Source organism: Vipera ursinii (assembly GCF_947247035.1).
Source record: "Vipera ursinii genome assembly, chromosome: 1".
Lineage (NCBI taxonomy): Eukaryota > Metazoa > Chordata > Lepidosauria > Squamata > Viperidae > Vipera > Vipera ursinii.
Window position 1 is genome coordinate 102,592,507 of NC_139512.1, and position 20,024 is coordinate 102,612,530.

The 20,024-nt window shown below is 34.7% G+C and overlaps 1 protein-coding gene across 1 annotated transcript in view; it reads right to left on the bottom strand.

Moving 5' to 3' along the window:
• Positions 1–20,024, bottom strand: part of ABCC8 (ATP binding cassette subfamily C member 8) — a gene marked incomplete at its 3' end in the record, with an annotated part of 70,993 nt that overhangs the window by 19,875 nt on the left and 31,094 nt on the right. The window contains exons 11-24 of the mRNA XM_083358473.1: positions 19,581–19,621; positions 18,393–18,538; positions 16,377–16,482; positions 15,488–15,598; positions 13,702–13,777; positions 13,338–13,443; positions 9,802–9,900; positions 8,722–8,806; positions 7,696–7,776; positions 6,018–6,155; positions 3,799–3,924; positions 2,544–2,640; positions 2,175–2,419; positions 1,451–1,617 (exon numbers count right to left, since the gene is read on the bottom strand). Coding sequence (XP_083214599.1) covers positions 1,451–1,617; positions 2,175–2,419; positions 2,544–2,640; positions 3,799–3,924; positions 6,018–6,155; positions 7,696–7,776; positions 8,722–8,806; positions 9,802–9,900; positions 13,338–13,443; positions 13,702–13,777; positions 15,488–15,598; positions 16,377–16,482; positions 18,393–18,538; positions 19,581–19,621 — 1,624 coding nt within the window. The remainder of the gene's footprint in view (positions 1–1,450; positions 1,618–2,174; positions 2,420–2,543; positions 2,641–3,798; positions 3,925–6,017; positions 6,156–7,695; positions 7,777–8,721; positions 8,807–9,801; positions 9,901–13,337; positions 13,444–13,701; positions 13,778–15,487; positions 15,599–16,376; positions 16,483–18,392; positions 18,539–19,580; positions 19,622–20,024) is intronic.

Here is a 20,024-nt window from a genome sequence, read left to right on the forward strand (position 1 = left end):
AATAAAGCAATAAAAGAGAAATTTAGCATGATACTTGCTTTCAATTAAATAACAATAATGTACGATTCCAAGAGTCAGCCCAGAATTGCTGAAATTTTTAGAGATTGGATTATTTTATCTTTAAATTCTCACTTATATCAAACATGGAAACAATTTAACAAGTTGGAGAGGAGGCATGCTGGTTTAGAATTGTTCTCAGTGACATTATAGCTACTCAGACCTCAACAGGACAGTCAAGCTTCTAGATATCATAAATTTGATAAGGACATGATGACGTGCTTCTTTTCAGTGCTTAACATTATGACAGTATAACCACCATAAATAGACTATCTAATAATGGAATTTCATGACATACCATATTATACAGTAAAAATATAGGATTTGAATATATTTCTAATTTAACATTCACAAATACTACTAAATTTAATTTAATTTAATTTAATAATTTGATTTCTATACCGCTCTTCTCCCAAAGGACTCAGGGCGGTGAACAGGGCAATACACAATAAAAATCGAATACAAAAAATTAAAAAGCCATTAAACATCATGCCCATAAAATCAATACATATTAAAGTTAAAACTAGTTTTAAAAACCCAACCCCATCCCGTCAGACCAGGCCAGCTTGTTCGAAAAAGAATGTTTTGAGATCGCGCCGGAAGGAGCGAAGGTCGGGGGCCATCCGGAGCTCAACCGGTAAGCGGTTCCAAAGGTCTGGCGCGCCCACAGAGAACGCTCTCCCCCTGGGGGTCACCAATCGGCATTCTTTGATCGGCGGCACCCTGAGGAGGCCCTCTCTGTGGGAGCGCACTGGACGGAGGGAAGTTGACGCCGGTCGCAGGTGTTGCCGTAGGTAATCCGGACCTTATTGCCACCTTATGTTTCTTCTTGAACGTAACAAGGAATATATGTACTGTATATGCTTGTATGTGTGTGTATAACACACACACACATAGTAATATATTGATAAAAAAACCTCTCTCTTTTAAATTTATTTATTAAACTTGCTTTCAATCTCCATATATACAATTGGCTCTCTAGTGGTTTCTATTCAATTCCATGGAGAAAAAATATTAAAAGAGAAAGGAGTAGACTAAGATTCATAAAAACATGTTGAGATGGATTAAAATTACAGACTATTTGATTATGCTGCTTACGTTAGCTTGATTAAATTAAGATTAGATTAAATTGTAAATAGGGAACATATAAACACAGTCCATTAAAATTATGAGATCATTAGTGATAAGGACTCCCCATGTCATTGTTTAATAAAATAGGAAAATGTATACTTTCCTAATACAATTGTACAGGATGTACAAATAATGCAATTAAACCTGTAAGTAAATAATTATTAATTATTTAGGACATAATTGAACACCAAAGGTTATTTAAAGATTACACATAGCTTCATTAACATAGCATTCTATCTTCTTGTTTCATATAATACAGTACCTCATTGGGGCCAGAATAATTTTATTCAGAAGACTGCAGTGAAGCTTTTTGGCAACTTTTAAGCCAGTCCATTCTACTGCTATTGATGTTGCAAGGCATAATATAATCCCAACACAACAGAGAATGCTGAATATCTTTGAATAGGAAAAATGGCTAAACTTGGATTCCTAAAAAAAAGGAAGGAAAAAAAAAGACTATTCCAAAACTATAGAATTAGTTATTCTATGACAGGTTTATTTTAATATGGTATTGGTCAGACCAGATAATCATTTCCGGCCAACTTCATCTTTTTTTAACTATTGTGCAAAAAAAGTAATCAATATTTGAAACTCAATTTTCACCAAGCATTGGATGGTACCTGGGATTAAAAATATGTTTTATTATTCTTAATACAATAGGAAAAGATAAAGTTTCCTTCATAGCCAGTTTAAGACCTTATGATCATACTGACATATCCATGCTTTCTCGTTAAGTATACCCGGGTGGTTTTGGATTGCCCTCATTTTTTCCTTTCTAGTCTGGTCTAAATTTGCTATTTTTTTATAGTCCATCATCCAACCAGGTTTAGCTTGGTCACTAAGCTATACTAGTACCAAATTAAATGTATCTAATTGGTGGAACAGAGGAAGGGAATTCAACTTGATCAAGTCATGCTATGAGAAGTTAAAATAAAAGATGATGGGAAGGACAAAGATGAAAAGATGAGTTTTAAAACCACACATACCTGACAAAAAGAACAGTTTTTCCCCGTCTCAGAAGAAATAGCATCAGATGTCCACAAGGCTAGCCAATAGTCAATAGACACCATGACCGAATGTTTTAGAAATTGAGAAAAGATCAACAGAGGCAAGAAGAGAAGTCCTGCTGAGCTGAGATACTTCCCACAGGCTTGCCATGACATCTCTGTTTTTCGATGAAGAACGGAAGACAAGTTGTCATCATCATCATCATCACTCTCAGGTATCTCGTCTACAAATTGACAGGAAGAGCACTAATGAGTTGCAAGAAGATTTTCCTGATTATCTATCACCTAAATACTGACAAATAGTAACTGATGCTACTGAAAATAAATCTTTTGGAAAAACTAATTTACCATCATCCTCTTCTTCATCTTGGAGAATTTCTTGAGAATGCACTGTCTTTTTAATATTCTTCTTATCTAGTAGAGTTTTTCTTTCAATTAGAGTCTCCTAAAAGGTAGGAAAAACAAGAGAATTTGAGTATTACCATTATTGTTTTATTTATTTTCCTGTCAAATAATTATATTTCACAATTGTTTGGATAATAAAAATTAGTGAGCCAAATACATTTAGAGGCAATGAATTTTTAATTCCATTAAAGAGATCCCAGGACATATATTTCATCTATCATTTGAGGCTAATGAAGATATAATGTTGGCTCAGCCATTAACAAGGATTAAGAAATCAAACTATTATATGAGTTTCGAAAGCTGGATTGGGGTATCATTATGCTTGATGTCTATGGAGATTCTCAGTCATCCAGGTTATGGTTGTCCCAAAGGTGTTTTTTCAGGAGGCAACTGGACTTCCTTGTTTTTCTTTGAAGATGTTTCGCTTCTCATCCAAGAAGCTTCTTCAGGGGAATAGAAGGATTTATATTCCTTGCAGACAGCTGATCATTTGCATTATTTTAGAGAGTTGTTAACGCCATTTGGTGGTTTATCTGTGTTCTCAGGGCCGCCTGAGTAGTGCAAATGTTTGTGGAGTCTTCTTAGCTGCAGGAGGGACAGCCATGGTCTGGATGACTGAGAATCTCCGTGGACATTTGGCTATGCACTTTGGGATGAATACCCTTCAAATGGTGTGGGAGTATGAACAGATTTCCAGAGGACATTGCAGACTGCAGGAATCAGTTGTGCTTCGGTCTTCAGCAGTGAAGGGATCCAGGGCAGAAAAACACCCTGCAGCCAAGAAGGCTCCAGACACATTTGCACTACTCAGGTGACATACTGCTGTGTATTTTAAGGCTATAAATGTTTAATTCACATACGATATCTTTCCTGAACTGGTACATTCTAGATGTTTTATGCTTCACTTTTCAGAATTCTAAACCAGCAAGGTGGTTGTCTAATGAGAATGGAAACCCTGTGCATTTTTTCATCAGTTGTATGTTCTTTTGCAGATCACTATTTTCCTAATATAACTTAGAGTATGGTAAAACAACCATTTAAAACTAGAGGAGTTAATAAATCTCACTATACAAATAGGCACATAAAATCTCCAATGCATCATAGCAGTGCAAAATATTAATATCTAATTATGTTAAACTTCTACAATAAACATTTTTGCCTGTCACTACCGAGATTAAAAAAACAAAACAGAACAGGCCTTTTCTAGTTCTTGGTCCTGTCGATTCATTAGTGTTTTCCAATGTTCAAAGAGCTCAGATTCAGATTTCTGGATATCCTTCAGTGTGCCTTCTCGCTGAATGGTACCATCTTTCATTGCAATGATCTGGAAAAATCAATCACAAAAATGGGCTTTTTTACAACATCCATTACTAGTTGCTTTTGTTACATAGAAATTTAATTAAAATTAAACTCTTCCAGAAGAAGTAGGATTAGAAAGATGACATTCTGTATACTTAGTTCATCTGTATCAGTCTTTCCCAGTTTGACATGTAGAAGAATTAGAACTTGATTATGTGTATAACTTTAAAGTTAACTCCTGTCATCTGATTCATATTTAACACCTGTAGTTTGGAATACATATATGGATTGGATTTTAGAAAGCAACAGATTAATATAACTCTAAGCATTTTACAACATCCTCCCTCTTACTTTTCCTTTCCATTAGAGTACTTAGCAGGGCAAATGAGTTGAACCATAAATGATGGTATGAAATCTTTACAATTTATTTGTGTACAGCCATCAAAATGCATTACTAGTGGAAGCTTAAGTGCTTTAATATGCTGGTCTATGATCGTAATAAAGATTTGATTTGATAAGTGCTTTAACTACGGAAAGAAATAAAAAAGACCAATGGGGTTTGTAGGTCTTGCAAATGATGCACCTTGCATTACAAGCGCTGCCTATTTGATATATGTGTAGGAGAGATTACAATGGCTCACAATTAAACGTTTGTGACTGTTTTCGTATAATTCCTTTTCAATCGATGAATTGTTTACTGAAACTGCTTAAATTACCGGCAAATTCACAAATGATCAGAAGAGAGATTGAAAAACATTTCAGAAATAAAAAAAATTGTTAGCTTTTGCTGTAGTAAAAACTTATTTACTTATTTATTATTTACAGCAAGAAACAAACCTGAAGGACCAAGAATTTAAATAAATTGCCTAGGTATTAACCTCTGATCAGAGGCTGAGACTGATCAAATGTGAGAGTGAGCAAGAGTGTTGGTGAACAAGAGAGAAAAGGTGATCTCACAGAGGCATCCTAACCTTTGTATCTTTTTCCCCACTGAGGTATGACCCTGTTTATTTTGACAGTTTTAATGGAGCTTTTCTGAAATACATTGTGATTTAATGATGTTCTCATTTATTAATTTTTAATTATGCTTTTGCAAAGTTTGGGGCTGAGCTAAATAGCAATAGCAATAGCACTTAGACTTATATACCACCCCCGTAGTGCTTTACAGCAGAGATCCCCAACCTTTTGGGCACCTGGGACCGGTTCTGTGGAGAAAGGTTTTTCCACTGACCGGAGAGTGTGGTTTTATGTGCTGCCTGCATCCTGAAAATGGAGCTTTGCTTCTTTATGCAGACCAGTTGCTAGCATGCCGCAGCCCGGTACAAGTCCACAGACCACAGAGGGGTTGGGGACCCCTGCTTTACAGCACTCTCTGGGCAGTTTACAATGCCAGCATATTGCCCCCAACAATCTGGGTCCTCATTTTACTGACTTTGGGAAGGCTGAGTTGATCTTGAGCCAGCAGAATTGAACTCCAGCCTGTGGGCAGGGTTTGCCGGCAATACTGCACTTTTTTAACCACTGCTTCACCAGGGCTCTTTGTAAATAATTATGAATTTAGTTTAATTTATATTATAGTTTTTCTCTCTTATTATCATCATGACAAGAGGGTAATGCCCTAAAAGTTAGAGCATAAATAGATCTACATTTCTATAAATAATTTGAATGTAATGGAAGAGATAGGGAAGTTTCCAAATCCTATTTTCCTGTTTAATGCAAATAAATATGGTCTTAAACATGCAAATATGCAAATGAGATGTGTATTTTGTTGTTTATAGTTGTTTGCATTATTTAACAGAGATTAATAAATAAAGCATGAATTGCCCTGAGAGTCATAGCAACATCTGGGGTAGGGTTACTAGGATCTATAACAATTCAAGTTTACAAAACAAATACGGTATCTACCAGGGCTGCAGTGATATAACATCACTACTAAAGCAGATGGAGGCATAAAAACCAAAGTTAAGCACACTTATGTAGCAGTGGGCACAATTTACCAGAATAACTTAATAGTACCTTTACAATTTAAAAGTATTTGCTGAATCACACCTGCACACCATTTCAATATTTTGAACATAATATTAAAATTAACAAGTCAGTATAAAGAAGCTTCATTACCCAGTCAGCATGGGGCAGATACTGTAGTTTGTGGGTAACCAAAACAATGGTTTTCTTGTCTGCTCTTAGCAAATTCAGAATTCCTTCTTGCATGAGATGATCACTCAAGTGGATATCTAGTGCTGAAAATGGATCATCCTAAACAAGAAAATAGAAGTTACCAACTAATGATATTTCAGTACTACTGTACTATAGTTTTTCTGTTTTTTAAATGTTTTAGGAGAGTTAAAATCAGTGCTTGCTGACAAGATGGGTTGGGATGGGATATAGAGACTGGAAACAACCAATTAACAAAAACTAGGTAACAGAGAAAGAGGAGACAATTCAAAAATTTTAAAAAAAATTCTCACTTTTTTCAGCCTGAAGGAAAGGAGTTTGCTAACTTAGGCATCAAATTGTCCCTCTGTGGCAGGGCTAGGCAACCTCGGCTCTTTTATGACTGATGGACTTCAACTCCCAGAATTCTGGGAGTTGAAGTCCGTGAGTCATAAAAGAGCCGAGGTTGCCTACTCCTGCTCTATGGGATGGGTTTCACTATGCCATTACTGCCTTTGAGGAAAGGAATCTCTCTTCAGTGAGCTATCTAAGGGTTCAGAAGCAGTGAGTTAAGATTTTGAGCTGCAAATGCCAAATTGCAAGGCTAGGCTAGCTGGGAATATTAATAAAGCCCAGTTGAGACAGAGAGGGTTCAAATGGCAGAAGGACTATTTGTTGTATACACTGTTTGTAATAACCACTTTTGTGCTTTACGTTAGGTCCTTGCCTGCACTTAAACTACAGTAATTAATATAGACATCCACTTAGCACACGACTCTGGACAATTAACCAACAACAGAAACAGAAACAAAATAGGAAAAAACTTAAAGCCAATTTAAAATAGACTACCCAATATGCTTTGAATCATTCAACAAATATCAAAACAAAACCAACAAGATGGCCCAATACTCAAGGAAGAAACAGTTTTTCAAAGTCTCAAGGAATGCCAGCAAGGTCAGGGTCAAATCTCTAGACATACGGGGATCCATAGGATAGGTGCCATGACAGAAAAGGAATGCTTCCTTGATCTCATTAGATGACATTGTCTAATTAATAGAAGGGATCCATAACATGCCTACTGCATCAGAAATAAGGGGAGGCAGTCAGTCTTGCAAATAACTGTCCCTGTGCTGTTAACAGGTAGTTCTTGTTTAGCAACTGTTTTGTTTAGTGACCATTCTGATAGGGTTAGATTAGAAGCTCTGGGTTCCTTCATTTTAAACAATGCCATCTACTGGGACCCAGGAGTACATCTTCTCTTATCATAGCAATGTTCCCCTGGAGGGCATTATAATTTTATGTATATAGCAAATTGTGAGTAGTAATTTGTGATGTCTAAGGTCTAGTTTATCATAGATTAAATGGAATAAATGGAACAAACAGCAATGGAGAATTATTTCTAGAATTCATCTGTCCACTCAGATGGACAGATGGTCTTAGATGTATCTGATGTTGGGAACTGGCACCATACTGGGGAAAATATTCTATTGATTTTGTGGATCCAGAGTATGAATTCTTGATAGAATTGGTTGTTGTTAGTCAAGGAATTTTGGAATGCCAGGTATTTAGGTTGAAGAATGTCATTTATAGAGAAAGGAAAGCCTTTTTGGTTTAGATGGTAGATTAGTAACAGTAAGCCTACCAGAAATACCACATTTGTCTGTTGGTAAAGTGCTCTTGCTACACTGATTCTTTGGCGCTGACCTCCAGATAAATTAATACCCTTGGGGAAAAGATAAAATAATACAGTTAGAAACCTATACAATTTTGAGACATTATTGTTCAAATTATGCTTTCCAAAACCTGACATTTCAAGATATGCTTAAAAGGTAAACCAGTCAAAAGTATCAAAAGTTATTAATCAAGTTAATTAGAATTTTCATACTCATTCTAAAAAATCCTAATTATATCTGAATAATGTATATATTATTTTAAAATACAACATACTTCATCATTCAATTATTCATCCTATTAATCAATGGTAATTATTCCCAAGACACAGCTGGAAAAGTAAGACTGAGGTAACAGCTTAGTCAGGATTATTGCATTCATGACTTAGAAATTATATAAATCAATGCAAGTTAAAATGCAATAGTTCATATAGTTGTCCTTTGACAATGCTGTGTATTAACATGGACGTTGCAAAGAATTAACGTATCGAAGGTAAACCTCTGTGGTGTAGCTCAGCCTCAATGTCCTCTATTGTTCCTTGGACATTCTCTAGCATTCTAATATTTTTCTTTATCTTTTAATATTGCATTTTAGCGCTTATATGTTCTATTCATACTACCATGTCCATGAAGAACATCAACTGCAAGTCTAGATCTACTGAAGCAATGAATAAAATGTCTAAATGAATAATGAATAACAAATGTAGATTATTGCTGTTAGATGACCCAAACTGTTTGAATATCTGAGCTCCTAGATTATGCGAGAATTGTCATTCGTACCTAAGGCAGAATAAGTTTCTCTTTCATTATTTCAGTCTTCAGTAAAAAAATATATTTCATGTTTATTAACAAGTGCCTTTCTACTTCTTACTTTAATCCTTCATCCTAAGGATCTGAAACTGAGTTTGCTGTACAAAGCCATTTTCTCAACACCAGTTATAGATTGAAGACCATGTGATAACATTTGGGTGCTTAATGTTTTATACATAGTCACTAACCCTCTCTCCAATCTGTGTTTGGTCTCCATGAGGTAGTATGTCAATATCAGGCTGAAGACAGCAAGCATCAATTACTGCTTTATACCTGTGGAAACAAAAAGGGTAATTGTCAATTCATGTGGAGACTGCCTCACCAGCATATTTCATGTACTTAAGAGCAAGATTAATCAGATGGAAAAGTCACACTTTGGAAAATGCATGCTTGCTAAGCACTTACGTTTTCTAATGGGAATCCCACCTGTTTCGGGCAAATAAATTATACTTTAATAGCTGATTTTCAAATATTTTGAAGCTAAAAAAGTGTGCCTTGGTTCTGTATTCCTTGGAGACTATAATATACAACTGCCTTTAGGGGCTTCAGGATCTAAATGATTTAAATCAGATTATTTGCTAGTTTAAACTTGTCAACGCTGTAGGTCAAGAGCATAACATTCATTTATTTGTATTGAAAAGTGTAGATTACTACATAAAATAAATTGTAAAGATCTAAAATGTAATAGCAGTGTCTAAAAAAATAAGCATCAACAAGGGGAAAAGAAGGACTTAAGAGAAGGTGATATAATAGACTGTGAGAGTGTTATGTTTAAATTGCTATTTAATTATTCTTAAGACTTCTTTGAGAAGTCATCTTGCACTGGATAAATCATGATAGTGATTCCATATTATTTCTTCAGAATCGAAGAGTATGACTTGCATTGCCTCATAATTATTAATATAAACATAAATAAATGACTTCTTAAAGAAAGATGTCAGAAGCAAATGTGGCATATTATAACTAAAAAAACACACAACAAAAACTACCTAGTGCTGAAATGTACTCAAACACATTGGTTACTTATTTTATAGATAATTTTCCAGGCTGGAACATACATTCTTTGAGAGACTTTTCAGGAAAAGAGAGATCCCTGATCAATATGGGTTGATGCTTCCGATGTTTACGAAGTTGAAAGGTAACTAACTCAACATTTGGACAATGTAGCTAGGAAAATAACATTGTCAACAACAGTAAAAATGTTTACTGACAGGATGATAATGAGGACAGACTATAATTAGTTTTTACATGGCTCTTACACACATTACCTTTGTTTATTGAAGGGGCTTTCAAAAGTGATATTTTCTTCCACAGTAGCATTTAACAACCATGGTTTCTGAGAAGCATATGCCACTGGCCCTCTTTTTCTGAAAAAAAAAAGAACTCATCCAAGTGTTTCTATGTATGGTGTCTATTTACTTTCAAAGATACTGTAAGGATTATTCACTATAATGTTACTTTTATGTCTTCTTTCAAAGACAAGTTAATATTTCCTATTGTTCATAAAAAAAAAAGAATGAGCGATGTGGTGGCCTAGTGGTGAAGACGCTCGTCTCCCACTTGGAAGGTTGAGAGTTTAATCCTAGGTAATGGCAGATGTTTCTCTCCTAGGGCGCAAGGAAAAAATACCTGCCATGAACTCTGTGTGGTGTCAGGAAGGGCATCCCTGCCAGTAAATGCTCAGCTCCACCCAGTCGCCCCGACTCTACTCTGAATTGAGGGATTACAAGGTCGTAAAAACAGAGTTCATAAAAAGGAATACTGTCATTAACTGCTAAGTGCATTATCAGTTAAATTACTGTTTGTAAATTTGTTTGCCTTAACTGTATGCAAGGTTGTAGTGAGGTTACTTTGAAGTCAGCTTAGCTCCCAGTTTGATATTCTTTACATATATAATTTTTTATTAATAATTTTGATTATAATAGTAAAATCTTATGCAAACTAAATGTAAAGAAAAAAGAATAGGAAGGGGTAAACAGTGCAAGACAAAAAAGAGAAGAAAAAGTAAGAATAAATAAACAAACAGAAAAGAAATAAAGCAGTGACTTTGAATCTTCATCACAGCAAATATAAATAAATTTAGTGATTTTTCACCCCCCCTCTAAAATTGCAAACATTTATCTCTTTATCCCATATCCCGTATCTTATCTATAAACAAATCCATGAAACATCATCTTTTCAAACCAGGTGTCACGAGAAAGCCCAAAAAGATACTAGAAGTAACAGCCTTGATCCATTAAACCAACTTATATTTCTTTTATTTTTAACAGTCTTAATCTTAACCTTTAGTTTATTCAAATATTGACATAAGAAAAATCTCTCTTCATTTTTACTTTGTTCCATCACTGAGATTTCTTCAAGACTTTAATAAGCCTTTTTTTGTAAATCCAGTAAAAAAAATAAAAATAAAAATCAGTCTCTTGGTTTTCATTTGCATTTCATATTGAAATCTTAAACTCAGTTAGTTTCTTTTATATATCCAAAGAAACATCTTTTTCTGAGTCATTATGTTGGCCTGTCAGTTGTAAATCCACTTTTGATACTATCTCTAGCTTGCCAGATAAAATTTGTTCCACATTTGTCATTTCTTAAATAACATCTTTTTGACACTGTCTATCCATAGAAACAGACATTATTACTAACATTATTAATATTGTAGTTACTATTTTCTCATTCCATTCCTCAAAAGTTTCCTTCAATATTTTTATTGTCATAATGCCTTGCAACATTTCAGAGTTTTAATTCTTTACTAAAATTCTTTAGTTCCTCCTAGTGTCCAGCTAGGAGGAAAATTATGAATTAAATTAAATTAAATTATGAATTGCTTATCTTTGTTTTGTCTTGTAAAAAACAAAACAGAATCAATTTCCCATGAGAAGCTGTTTGTTTTTTAAAATTAATTCCAAAATATTGTCATAAAAGTTTCAATATTCCAATTTTATCTGGGTGCTTAATCCATTCATAACTTTCTGAGATCAAAATCTCATTTAGCTTTTTGTTGTTTCCTTGGTCTTTGCTGTAGTCATCATCTCTACTTTTGCAGAGCAGATTTGAGTTTGCCATACCTCCATGGACAATGTCCCAGTTTGGCATTTCAGTAGTAAAAGAAACTAAATTTATTAATTCCTCTGAACAATTGTGTGGTGAGTCATTCTAGAGTATGTATCACCATATTAAATACGAAAAATGACATCTGTGGTTAGACTGTCTCTAATCTGGAAGAAAATTGAATCATTATGAATGTTTATGTCCTTCATGTCTACTTATGACTTTCATTGATAATCATAGGGGTTCAGACATCTTAATGAGCAGAAACATTTATTAGCCATGTCATTTTCTCAAATTATGCATAATTTAACAATTATCCAAATTATGCACAATTTAGCAATTATGCTGTCATGATATAGTTCTTCCCTGATTTTACATATCTCAATCCACTGAGAATGTCATTTAGTCAATAATGCATTTTTGCCTTGATATAAGTTCTTTGCCTTTTTCTCTCTCTTTTTTTACTCTCTAGCTCCAAAGAAATGTCAGTCAACTGACTGACACTTGGTGTTAAATGTGCTTTTACTTTATTTTAGCAGCGCAGACAAAAAGTATTTTTTCAAAGAAGTATAGAAACACCAGATAGTATTACTCTAGTTAGTAATATAATATATGGGCTGTTGTGATTTTTGCACATCAGAGAATTATGCTAAAATACAGATTCTCTATCAAGCAGAATTTCTCAGTTTACAAAGTTGGTAGGAGTTATCTAGACATTTGCATAAACTTGAGAGAATGGATATTTAGGGGTTTCTCTCTCTCTCTTTTGACAAAGAATAATGAAACTGCTTTGTCAACAGAAACTTTTTGCAAGCTTTTTAACACTGTTTTAAAAATACTGTACCTGGGCTCCATTTCAACCATTGTTTCCATATCAGAGCTGCAAAACAGATACACAGTAATTCAGTAGTTGTTACACATTTCTGCAACTAATTAGAAATGACTGAATTTTAAAAGTAAATGGATATGATCAACATTCATAGACTTGTGATATACAGTAATTAATTCTAGATTCAAGTCACTATATTTGGTCATCCCAAGCATCAAAACATTCTCATCAAAATAGCCTATATAATTTTTCTAATAAAAGATATTTTGATTCTTTTTTTTAAAAGAAACACCATATTAGATGTTTTTCATTTCTTTGTGTTGTATGACATAGAATCAAATGAATTATCATACCTGACATCTTCCCCTGTCTCATTGTCAGGAATGCTGCTGTAATATCAAAAACAAAAACAGGAAAAAAATTATTAACATATTAAAATATTTTCTCCACAGCATGATCTTATCCTATTTTGTATGACACACTGAAGCAACTTTATATATTTTCCAGTTTGAACACAAATGAATGTTATTGTTCAATTAGACACAAAGTTAACGCAATATGATCAATCTTCTCAGTTAAAAGTACAATGATACAAAAAGTGTCTTGCTGGTTGTGACCCACATAAACGTGTAGTTGGTTGTGACACAGACAGGCACTCGTTGAATCTACAATATCTGTGGATTAATTAAATGAGGAACACGAAGGTACTTAGCAATTAAATGCAGTATCAATGTATTTCAGGATTCCCTGTTATAGTAATATGCTAAGCTTGTAAGCCGCCCTGAGTCTTCGGAGAAGGGCGGGATATAAATGGAATTAAAATAAATAAAATAAATAAAAAAATATAATTCAGATACATTAAAAACATGACAGGCCTGTACCTTAAATAAAAAGCTACACAGCAACTAAAAGGATAAACAAAGTTACCTGTTCCAGATCACATTCCCAGATATCTTCTGCATCTCTCCAAGTATTCCTAATAAGAGAGATGATTTACCACAGCCTACCTGTCCCACAATCATTGTTAACTGACCTGCAGTAATAGAAAAAAAACATAGTATTGTTGAAATGTTGACTTACATTCATGCCAGTCCAGAGCAACTGACTAAATGGATCATTTTTTTTCTCATGCGCATTGCTAAGATCATCCTCATTCACAGTACAGTATACATATTGTGTTATAGATATGGATGTGCTCCTGTTTCTGTTTTGTGCTCAGACATTTATTATTGCATGGTGTTTGATTATGAACATTTGCAAATCCTAATAACTGTAATAGATGCATTAATACCTTGAGGAATTTGAATATCAATTCCGGATAAAGTTGGAACTCCTTCTGGCGTCCATGTGAAAAATCCATTCGTGACCTATGGTCGCATCAGCAACAAGAACATAAATGATCTATGTTTGGTGCAAAACATCACTCATATTTTTCCTTTTAAAATGTCTTTTTAAAAAAGTACTAATAATAGACAACAGCTATGTGGTGTGTGTGTAAACCTGGTTCATAGATAATGGCATACAGAACATCCTTATCTGTTCTATGAACGCCTTCCCAAGCTTTTCCAATTCAATTAAAAGAAGCAATTTTAAATTTCTATTGCAACATCATTGAAGATAGAATGTATGATACAACATAGTAGATCAAATAAATATTTCTCTGTTTTATCAGTCTGCTTCTTTCTGGATTAAGCCCATTGCATCTTGATTTTTAAATTTTTAAAAAAGGACCTTCTATGGCATAAGTAATACACAACCAAAATCCTTTAACTCTTCCTATCAGACTTTACAATTCCTCTCTTCATGTACAAAATGGTCATGTTATAACAATAATGTGTCCCTAAGTATTTTTACTGGGAAGTAGGTTAAATTAACTAAGATTAGCTTTTTTCCTTGTAAAGTGTTTAGGTCTGAAAGACAATTCTGTATACTCTTGGGGATAAATTCATCTCAACTAAGCATTGTTTATTTTTAACAGTTGATAAAATTATACAGCATAACTACAAGCAATGCTAAACATAAGAATGCATATAGACTGATTGAATACTGAGCACAGAATAAAAATAATTATATATCTAAAATTACATTCTATTTCTACTTTCTATAGACAATTATCCTCATAGACCAACGGTGTCAAACTGCCGGCCCATGAGCCAGATGGATCATGCAGAGGCCAGGCCCACCCCAGCTCCGGCAATGCAAAAAAAGCCGCGATACGTCACAACATGTCACATGACATGGCGAGTTCAACACCCATGTCATAGACTGTTAGAGAAACGAATTCTATAATTAACCACATTTATTTTATTCATATAAAAATAAAATCAGACTAAGGAACAAAGGTGTTAGTAAGTGGAGGTTCATACAAAAGGTAGAGGAGATGCAGCCCTATAATCCATCTTCTAGTTGTCACACCAGATAGAGAACAACCTTGTGTTCATTTTTAAAAATTGGTTGAGATATGTCTGGAAACACCATTGTTTCCACAGAAGTGTTTCTTCTATTCTAGCCCCTGATACATGGGGATTCTCAGTACATACTTAATGTGAGGAGAAATCCATACTGAATATGCTCAGACACCTTTATTCACTCTTAATAAAGTTGACATGAAGATTGCTACAGATGCTACACCTGCCCTAGCATAATTTAAGCCTGAAACTAAGGAGTGGATGAAGTGGACAAAGTAAATGGCTAGATTCGCACATTATGCTAAGCTATAGTGTGATTTGCTTGATTTTGGCTCATCATATTGAGCCTCACTATTTTATGGCATGGTATGATACGTGAATGTAGATAATTGTGGCATGAACAACAAATTATGGTTAACAAAACTATGTGGAAACTACTATTTCCTCTCTCCTAGCAATTAATCCATGCTCCTTCAAGAGGCCTATTTTCCAATCTGATAATCATATTGCCAAAATTGTTGTCTATATTCTGTGTTAGTGAGAAAAATCTTGGTGCTCTGCTATTGCAGGAGATAAATATGGATTTGTATTCTCAGCTTGGAACTATAGTACTAGAACTTTTATACTTATTAGAACCAACATAATTAGAAAGAGTGACCTTATTATCACCTTTACACAAAAATCATCTGCTTCTGTGCTGCTAACAGATCTTCTTATAGGAGAGCTGTAATTGTTCCAGTCCTCTTTGGCAGGCCTCTTACGGTTAACAACTTTGAGGGTCTGTGCAAGACCAGGAAGACAGAAACATGGTGAGTGGGGACATGAATGTAGACGTCACCAATGGACAATGAGTTAGTTTCCTAGTAGATGCACCCCTTCCCTAAGAGAATAAAAGGTGGTTTCTATCACGAATATTTGGGTTGAGTAAAGGCAGAGATGCATGGACTTTGTCAGTTTTGGTAGGGTTTACATACTGTAGTAAGCCATAATGAAGTTTTGTTTATGGTGGCATAGTGCAAAATATCATCTCAAGTTTTTCTGGGTGCAAACCATGATTCATGACTTAGCAGAATATCTGAAACAAGACACTTTGGCTTCTAAAACCCACCGCTTAATTCAGACTATGGTGCAGCATGATGCATGAAATCAATTTGTAAGTGTGCAGTTGTTGATTACCTTGGATCTCTTACTGCTGTTGGGTATTTAATCCTGTTCCAGGGCAAACTGCATACCATTATATAGTACTGCAAACTGCATACCATTATATAGTACTGTTGACTGAGATGCATCCCAACCATTCTGATAAGGATTGGATCTTCCCCACCCCCTCCAATTGTTTCACAAAGTAGCTGACAGTTCCTACAGCAAACTGTCTCATCATCCATTGCTGGCTTTAAACAAAGAACAGTCATAATATAATCTACAATAAATAGATGTTAAATTTTACTACTGTAGCTATTAATTACAAGGAAAGTGACAGTTATTGGCATTACTGAACAAGCAAGGATTTAAGAATGAGATGTTGCCAGTTTCACAATCAAATTAAAATGACACTTACAAGAAGTTGATATTTGCTGTGGTTGTCTAGGTTTCTTGGCTCAGGACATTTATCATACTCTTCTGCAATTTCTTCACTGGAGAGAAATTCACTTAGCTTTTGGACACTATGAAAAGAGAAGAATGGTTGCAAGCTAAACAAATCATATCTGTGCTGCATACAACAGCAGTTTTCATTATTTTAGCAAACTGCAACCCTTGATCCCACTTTGATGTTCAGCTTTTGGACAGGTAAGGATTCCATTTTGATTGTGTAAGGATGCATAATAGTGCACAGAAATGATTAACAATACATACTGCCCTTTTAGGAATCTGAATAAGAATATTAAGCTAACCTGCTATTAGGACTTTATTTATATTGGAATGACTACAAGACAACCACCAACCTCAGAGAGCACTAAGGACCTTACATATAACAATAAAAAAGTACTGAAAAGTACACTGTGCCCTCTGATAGTAGGAAGGATGGAAGAAAACATTGTCATTGGCTGTTCCTCATTATATATCACACCTCTGTCCTAAATAGGCTCCATTAAATTCAGGTAAAAAACCCCAACCACTAAAAAAAATAGGAATGTGCAAAATGTGTTGATCTGGGAAAGGAATATTCCAATAAACAATAACACATTATTATTTTTTAATTTTTTTTATTTTAATTCCATTTATATCCCGCCCTTCTCCGAAGACTCAGGGCGGCTTACAAGCTTAGCAGTAGCCTTCATTCTATGTATATGCCTGCTTATTAGGGCTTTCATACACCCCCCAAGTGGCATTATTACAAAGTCAGCTTAATTGCCCCCAACAATCTGGGTCCTCATTTTACCTACCTCGGAAGGATGGAAGGCTGAGTCAACCTTGAGCCTGGTGGGATGCGAACCTGCAATAATTGCAGGCAGCTGGTGTTACTTAAGGACGCATTAGCCCACTGCTCCACCAAGGCTCCTCTCTGTATCATGTTATTACAGGCTAGTTTGAGGATTTCTGTAACACAGTCCTCTAAACTAAAAGCAATTTAAAGTGCTCCAGATGAAAACAGTCTTTTTCAGGGTTACACTACTCCAGTGCAACCTTGAATTCTTTTCATTATGGAGTACCGTACTTACTTCCAAAAACTGCTAAACATTTCCTGAAATGATGTGGTCTGGATATGACATGCTATGGTTTGGTACAATACAGAATGACATGGAACATTCCACTGTTCTTTGGAACATTATATTCCTTACTCAGCAAATATTGCATATTCTTAATTGGTAGTGTCCCTTTTAGGGTTGGATGAACCTATTGTGTTTTGTATACAGTTCTGTACTCCTTCAGTCCATATATAGTTTTTTAGTCCATCATCATATTCACAGGATGATACAGTTTCATAGCACCCAAATATATGATTAATCATAAATCCCATCAGCAATTATGCTTAGATTTAATTCTCACATGACACCAGGTTTAATACTACTAGCAAGATTGAGAAGATATATTTCCTTAGTATTTCAGCAGAATCAATGCTATTCCCCCCCCTAAAGAATTAACAAATGTTCTTTATCTCTACCTCTACATCTATATATTCTGTTTGATTGTGACTGATTCTCAGAGATTGATAACAAGTCTTTGCAGGTTTTTTGACAAGGTTTTTCAGAAATAGTTCACTCTTGTCTGCTTCCTAAGGCCAAGAGGGAGTGACCAGCTAGCTTTGTGCCTAAGGTGGAACTACCACTCATGGCTTCCCAGTCTCTAACTGATGTCTTAATAACAACATCAAACTGATTCTCACATCCTAATATACATTTCCCACAAAAATCACAAAGGCATACTACAGTGATTATTGGCAATAGAAGCTGTAGAGAAACTAATAATATAATGTAGGGAAATTGACCATGATTTTCTAACAATGAAGGACCTTTGGTAGGGTGGAAAACCCACAAAAGTGATATCCTAAATAAATCTAAACCAAATTTTAACTCCTGCAGCAATGGAGGTGAATATTTTAAACCAAGTCTCTTAAAGTCTCATGAAACCTTACCTTACAAGAGCTTTAACAGTGGATCTAACCACACTGGACAGTAGGAACAGAGGTGTCACAAGAATGTGGAAGAGGGAGAGCGATGCAAAGGCCACCGAAGGAGAAAAGTCGGCATTGACAAAGAGATGGGCATGGACAACAAACGTCTTATTAGAAAAACAAAAACAAAACGCATTACTTCAGACCATTTACATATTAAAGACATATTTTCAGTCAGATTTTTATTGAACTTCAAAAATCCAAAAGATCAGCAGAACTACTACTCTTATAGAACTATGAATGATTACCAAACATCTTAAGTATATACAGCTATAAATAGAACATGTACGTAGGTGTTTTCTTTCTTATTTATTTTATGGGTGTGTTTGCATATTCTTTTGTGTGCATTGTCATTTGACGGTGTTAGTTGACCAGAACCTTTTGCAGATAAATAAATCAAAGAAGCTTCTCTGGATGTGAATTAAGTCCATGACTTGTGACCTGAAAAGTGCTTGAGTTTCCCATTTTTATTACTGGACTGGTTCATAATAAAATTTCCCAATTTTATTACTGGACTGATTCCAAATGAAAGTTCTACCTGAAGGACGATGGCAATGGGAATGGGCTGAATTCTGTCCTATATGTTGCAGACAGAATCAGTTACTGTCAAAGGATTCAAGAATAACAAAACCAGACTTACTGTACGAGATGATTTTCTGTAACTTTTGAAATAACATAAAGTAGCTGCTACTCCTTTTTTTTACCCATTCCTCATTCTGTCAGCTAATGCATCAAGAATATAATCCATCCTAGCCCCAAAACAGTACTCTGTTTTTGGATGATGCTGAGTTTCAGTTCAGCATCGACTTGAAATCCTGAAGTTCAGCATCCGCAATGGGAAAGTCCAGTGATTTACAATGACCTTTATTTATATTTCATGTTTGCCTGCAGTTCTTAGTATCAACTTTCATGCTGTTCCTGTGTTTCCTAGCTCTCTGCAAAGCTTTTTTCCCAGTAGCTATTGGGAAGAGCAATTGCTGAAATTTGGTGTCTGCCTTCCTTCCTATAGCATAAATGAACTTTATGGATCCAGATCACCTTATAGTAATTTAAAATCAGCAAAAGCACAATCAACAAATTCATTACTGAAAAGATGTATCTTTCTCTATTTTTTAAAAAATACATTTTAATATAAATATTTATACTTACTATAAGAACAGCTGCAATTGGTATTGCTGCATTCATGAAAACTGTGGGGAAAATGTTTCTTCTTATTATATTTACACACTTTTGTACCTAAATCTCTTTTGTTCTCATACATTTCATTTACTTTAGAATTGTAATAATTGCTATAACAAAGTGCAGTACAAGAAAAATAATAATAATAATAATAATAATAATAATAATAATTTTATTTATATATTTATATTAATGCCAATAATTACAGACATTCCACCCAATATAAATGATGTTTAGCTTAACAACATATGCATCTGCAACTCCAACAACACCTTTTTCTTTTAGATTGCTTGTTTTATTAGTCAGGTAGTATAGCTACAATACATCGATATTGTTCTTATCAGGTTTCAAAAACAAGGAAAGACACACTGCGATTGTTCAAAGCAGATTTCTTTATTGATCCTCATCTACAGA